The sequence below is a fragment of the Macadamia integrifolia genome, chromosome 4, assembly GCF_013358625.1.
Source record: "Macadamia integrifolia cultivar HAES 741 chromosome 4, SCU_Mint_v3, whole genome shotgun sequence".
In the NCBI taxonomy this organism is placed as follows: domain Eukaryota; kingdom Viridiplantae; phylum Streptophyta; class Magnoliopsida; order Proteales; family Proteaceae; genus Macadamia; species Macadamia integrifolia.
In genome coordinates this window covers 25,436,745-25,442,484 of record NC_056560.1, presented here as the reverse complement: position 1 = coordinate 25,442,484, position 5,740 = coordinate 25,436,745, and the positions used below count along the sequence as shown (strand labels likewise).

The following is a 5,740-nucleotide window of genomic DNA, read 5'->3' as shown; positions in this document are numbered from 1 at the left end:
AAAAAAGAAAAAAAAAAGAAGAAAAAAAAAAGAAGAAAAAAAGAAAAAAGTTAACCTGGTAATGTGCAAGTGCTTTACCCAATCATTTCTTACATTTTGATTTCTCACATCTGTGGTCAATATACAGCTGCAAGGGCATTGGATGCACTTAACTTCACTCCTCTTAATGGGAAGTCCATTCGCATAATGTATTCTCACCGTGATCCTAGCATCCGTAAAAGTGGGACAGCTAATATATTCATTAAGGTACTTGGATTTGTAGAGTAATCCCCATCTGCTCTGTACATGTTTTGATTTGCATGCATTTATGTTCTACTTTTGTTGGCTGCATTTTGGCAGAACCTGGATAAGGCAATCGACAACAAGGCACTACAGGATACATTTTCTGTGTTTGGGAACATTTTGTCTTGCAAGATAGCAACAGATCCTTCTGGCCAGTCAAAAGGCTATGGGTTTGTTCAGTATGATAGTGAGGAATCGGCCCAAAATGCCATAGACAAACTTAATGGCATGCTGATGAATGATAAACAGGTTTATGTTGGACCCTTTCTTCGTAAGCAGGAGAGAGAATCTGCATTGACTAAGACAAAATTCAACAATGTTTATGTAAAGAATCTCTCAGAGACAACAACTGAAGAAGATCTGAAGAACCTTTTTGGCGAATATGGACCAATAACTAGTGTGGTGGTAATGAGGGATGCAGATGGAAAATCCAAGTGTTTTGGATTTGTCAACTTTGAGAATACGGATGATGCTGCTGAAGCTGTTGATGGTCTTAATGGAAAGAAATTTGATGAAAAGGAGTGGTATGTGGGCAAGGCACAGAAGAAATCTGAAAGAGAACAAGAACTGAAAGGTCGATTTGATCAAAGTGTAAAGGAGGCAGTAGACAAATATCAAGGGGTAAACTTATATGTGAAGAACTTAGATGATAGCATTGGCGATGAGAAGCTAAAGGAAATGTTCTCTGAGTTTGGTACAATTACATCATGCAAGGTCTGTTGTAGTTAGTATTGGGAAGAAATGACCATCCAATCTATGTATGTTTATCATTTTCTGTGGGTGGTTACTGAATTTTCTTTTTGGTTGGAATCCTGACACTTTGACAGGTTATGCGAGATCCTAATGGGATTAGTAGAGGTTCAGGATTTGTTGCTTTCTCTACTCCTGAAGAAGCATCACGAGCTGTAAGTTGCTTTCTTTATTGTAGAATTAATCATCTGAAGATAATGCAGGACATGATTAGATGTATATTCTTTTTTCTTCTTTAGCTTGCTGAAATGAATGGCAAAATGCTTGTAAGCAAACCTCTCTATGTTGCACTTGCACAGAGGAAGGAAGATAGACGAGCAAGGCTGCAGGTAATTGGAACAATTCCATTTATTTGTCAATTTTTCCACATTCAAATCTTTGGTATCATCACATGTTTTATGGTATTAATATTTTCACCTTCTATTTGTGGTGCCATTAGAACATGCCAGTATTCTATTGATTCTATTTGTTTTTTTATATCCTTGAGCACTCTTTTGTTCATTTCTTTAAACTGTTGTGATGGTGCATTCACTTCCAACATTGTCTTTTTACTTGTGAACATAGAATAAGTGCCTTAATTAATGTGGATATGATTTTTTTAAACTCCGGCATGGATAAGAAGCCACATGGTTAATCCTCAGTTTGCTGGAGTATTTTGCTTCAATTTAGATGTGCAAATTATGCTGCGGATGGGAAAGAATCACGATATTGCCTTATTCTGTCGTGTTTACTCATGTTTCTACTGGCAGAATGTTTCTTGCATGCCCCACATAGGAAGGCCCCTCTATATTACACACCTATCTATTGCCACTTGCCCTTGGAAGGATGTTGTGGCAATTATGACTGTTGGATAACCAGGGCATGGTCTTGGTTGGTCAGATGTTAAATTTCAAAGCCTAATTGTGTCGTATCTATTGGTATGCACCCATTTGATATTGTCCATTCATCCTTTTGGTGGTCCTGGATTTTTTAAAGAATTATTTTGCTATTTGATTGATTTTGTGTGGGATGAAATTTGATGTGTTAGCTTTGAGCGGGGCATCAGGTTCTACATGTCCAGAATCTTATCCCCAAATATTTGGTCCGTACAAGTAGGCCTTCCTTCGCAGCCCTTGCAGGAACCGCTGCTCATCATTAAATAGTTTCATTTGGTAGCCTGGCTTAGTGGATTGTTATGTTTTTTATACTTGTAGCATTGATCCTACTCATAGATTGTCATCTACTTGTTCTGTTATAATCTTATTCTGTCAATGGGTCACTTGTAATTTGCTAGGAGCCGGGGTGGGTGGGTATAAATTTTTGGGAGAGGGTTCTTTAAGCAAGCAAGGTACTCTACGCACTCTTTCACATTGATTTTTTAATCATTATTTTATTTTTATTAAAAAAAATAAAACAATACCCCATGAGAGAAGGAAAATTGTACGTCTGAGGCTCAGAGAGTCTTTTCCCTATGTTTATGTAGAATTGTAGATGCTCTGGCTGGGATGATTGATACATGTGTTAATGTAGGTGCAATTTTCTCAAATGCGGCCTGTTGCTATGCCACCTTCTGTTACTCCTCATGTGCCAATGTACCCTCCTGGTGGTCCTGGTATTGGACAACAAATATTTTATGGTCAGGGTCCCCCTGCTCTGATTCCTCCTCAGGTAAATGCCTTGTGACTCTTTGTTAGTTTGTTAGCATGCTATTTTTTGGTTATTCTCTAATGACTTCTCTATTCTGTCCATGCTACTGTTTCTTTTCCTTACTCTCTGAATCTGCGGTACTTTCTGGTTTGAGAAGGTTGCTTATGGCTCTCTCTCTCTCTCTCTCTCTCTCTCTCTCATACTTTGGATGTGAGTAACTTTGAGTGATGCGACTTCAACCTTAGAACCTGCCATGCTATAAACTTCTCTGTTTAGACCTCGGTGTATCAGCGCTAGGAACAAATTGAATAATACTTCTATCCCTTCATGAGTACTAGAGACAAGGGGCTTTTACTGGCTTTGCCCGGTCTTTTGGAATGGCTAGATGGAAACAACCGTCTAAGAATAGAATGCTATTAGGAGTCAACAGTATTGCCATCGGTGGGTGGTTGCCAAGTTAGGTCCCAAAACTTCTTGGATACAATATTTTTAAGCCCTCAAAACATAGTAGAACCATTAGTTTGAAAAAAAAAAACAAACCCAAAATGTTGGTTCAACTTCGGGCCCTTGGTTGGTAGTACTAGTATTCATTGTACGCTGCTGTATGTATTATCTAATATGGCCTATTCCACACAAAATTTAGTAATAGAAAACACACATAATTCAAATAAAACCAGTAAAACATGCAGTAGAAACAAATAATCATAAAATTTGTCCCACTGGAGGTTGGCAAAAAATACAAAAAACAAAGTTTTCACAAACCTTAGAGGCAACCAGTGAAATCAAAGAAATGGATCAAATTACGGTTCATTTCTTTTGAAACGATAGATTTTATATTGAAGGTTTGAGATACGAAAAGGTCCAAAGCCAGACAGATCGTCGATTGAAACCTTGCATTTTTTTTTTATCACATGGAGTATTGTTTTGACATTTCGCAAAAGCCAAAGATTACACAATATCTGGGTGAAACCTTGGAAGGTGGAGAGGAAATCAGCTTAAATTGAGACCTGCTCGGCGGTTACTCTTTCTCCTGGTTACAGCAAGCCATTGGCAAAATAGCTTCTCAGTTTTGGGGATCTTGTTGTCGTAATCAAGGAGGGTCTGTTGGTTGCAAACCTTCTCTTAAAATTTCAATTGATTTGGATGCTTGGAAGGAGAGTTTTATAGATGTTATGATGTTGATCTCGGTTGAGGAGTTGTGAAGAAGCTTTTCCCTTCTTAGTCGTTATTAAAGGCAGATTCTGTAGAAAGGGTGTACCTGGTGTGCGAGGTCCCGAGGGGGGGGGGGAGAACCATGCAGCCTCCCCCAGATTTTATAATTGCACAAAATACTGTCTTCCTTACTTATTCCAGTCCTTTTCTATCCCTTTATTAGTCTCCAGAAGTAACTCTCCATTTAGGAAGCTGATTCCAGCTATTTGTCGTCACCCTATTTCACCCTCTCATTGGTTCTAAATTTCAAGTCAATTACGGAACTGCCATTACATTCTTATATTTGGAATCTCTTTGATATTGGGTGGGCCCATTAGCAAGCTGGCATCGCATCGCTTTCTAAAGACTTGCCATTTTGAAATGAAGAGTTGGACTGTTATTTTTATACGGGAATCAAGTGATAGTACATCTTGTAATTTGCTCCACTTGAATATAATGAAAACCTATTTTTATTCCCTTTCACATTCTTATTTTATTGCTTTTCCCCCATGCTCACAGTTTGATAGATTGCTGCCATGTAAGTGGCTTCTTTGCTTTTGGAGCTGGATTTTTCCTGTAATTTATGGAACAAGTTGTGTTATTGGGTTTTGGAATGCTCATTAACTTGTGAAGGATTTTGCTGTAAATTTGCATTTATTCAGCCTGGATTTGGATACCAGCAGCAACTAGTTCCTGGGATGAGGCCTGGTGGTGCTCCCATGGCCAATTTCTTTGTGCCAATGGTTCAGCAAGGTCAGCAGGGTCAACGACCAGGGGGCAGGCGTGCAGGGGCGGGACCAGTGCAACAAAATCAACAGCCAGTGCCTCTGATGCAACAGCAGGTAATATTGCTGCCTCTTGTTTTTGTGCTTTACATAAATTTAGCAGCAGATTTATCATTTCTGACTGTTCAATGGCAGATGCTTCCAAGGGGAGGACGCATGTACCGGTACCCGCCAGGTCGTAACATGCCTGATGTTCCCATGCCAGCAGGGGTTGCTGGTGGCATGCTTTCTATGCCATATGACATGGGCGGCATGCCATTGCGAGATGCTACGATGTCACAGCCTATTCCTATTAGTGCTTTGGCTTCTGCTCTTGCAAATGCAACACCTGAACAACAGAGAACGGTATGATTTGCTTTTATGGTTTGTGTGGATGAACTTGTATTCAGCTATTCATAAATGAACCCCTCTGTTATTGTTGATGTTTTATAGATGCTGGGTGAAAGTCTGTACCCGCTGGTTGATCAGCTAGAGCATGAAATGGCAGCTAAGGTTACAGGAATGCTTTTGGAGATGGACCAGACTGAGGTCTTGCACTTGCTTGAATCACCAGAAGCTCTGAAAGCGAAGGTTGCAGAGGCCATGGAGGTTCTGAGGAACGTTCAACAGCAGCAGCAGCAGCAGCAGGCAAGCAGTCCAACTGACCAACTGGCTTCCTTGTCACTGAATGACAACCTTGTCTCTTGAGTGCACGCATGCATGCATGCTGCATGTGCTCATGTTTGGGTTTCACTTTCAACTGATTTACGAGTACTGGATTTAAAACAATTTTAGGAGTGTTTTTGATACTGTTGATTCACGTTGATAGGGAGACAACTGTGTTTTGGTTTTGGGATCTTTAAATATGCTGTTATTTGTTTATGGAAGAAATATGCAGTTATTTGTGTTTAGTGTTTGCTGCTGTTGCATTCCGTAAGTATCTTCGTAATATCAATGCTTCAAAAACTCCCTCTGTGAGTTCATCTGTGCCGTTTCAATGGGTTTATGACTTTTCCAGCGTGTTGCTGGGCAGAGAAGGCATATGGGTTGTTGGTAGTGTCAAAACCTCGATTAGGTAATTGATGCCGGAAATGGGAAGTATATCTGAGTTAATTTTTTCATATGCT

General features: G+C 39.7%; 1 protein-coding gene across 1 annotated transcript in view; it reads left to right on the top strand.

Annotated features, from left to right (window-relative positions):
- Window positions 1-5,524, top strand: part of LOC122075263 (polyadenylate-binding protein 2-like) — a 13,164-nt gene extending 7,640 nt beyond the window's left edge. The window contains exons 2-9 of the mRNA XM_042640230.1: window positions 128-246; window positions 340-996; window positions 1,110-1,187; window positions 1,272-1,361; window positions 2,542-2,679; window positions 4,512-4,691; window positions 4,770-4,979; window positions 5,067-5,524. Coding sequence (XP_042496164.1) covers window positions 128-246; window positions 340-996; window positions 1,110-1,187; window positions 1,272-1,361; window positions 2,542-2,679; window positions 4,512-4,691; window positions 4,770-4,979; window positions 5,067-5,321 — 1,727 coding nt within the window. The 3' untranslated portion in view covers window positions 5,322-5,524. The remainder of the gene's footprint in view (window positions 1-127; window positions 247-339; window positions 997-1,109; window positions 1,188-1,271; window positions 1,362-2,541; window positions 2,680-4,511; window positions 4,692-4,769; window positions 4,980-5,066) is intronic.
- Window positions 5,525-5,740: the final 216 nt, after the last annotated feature.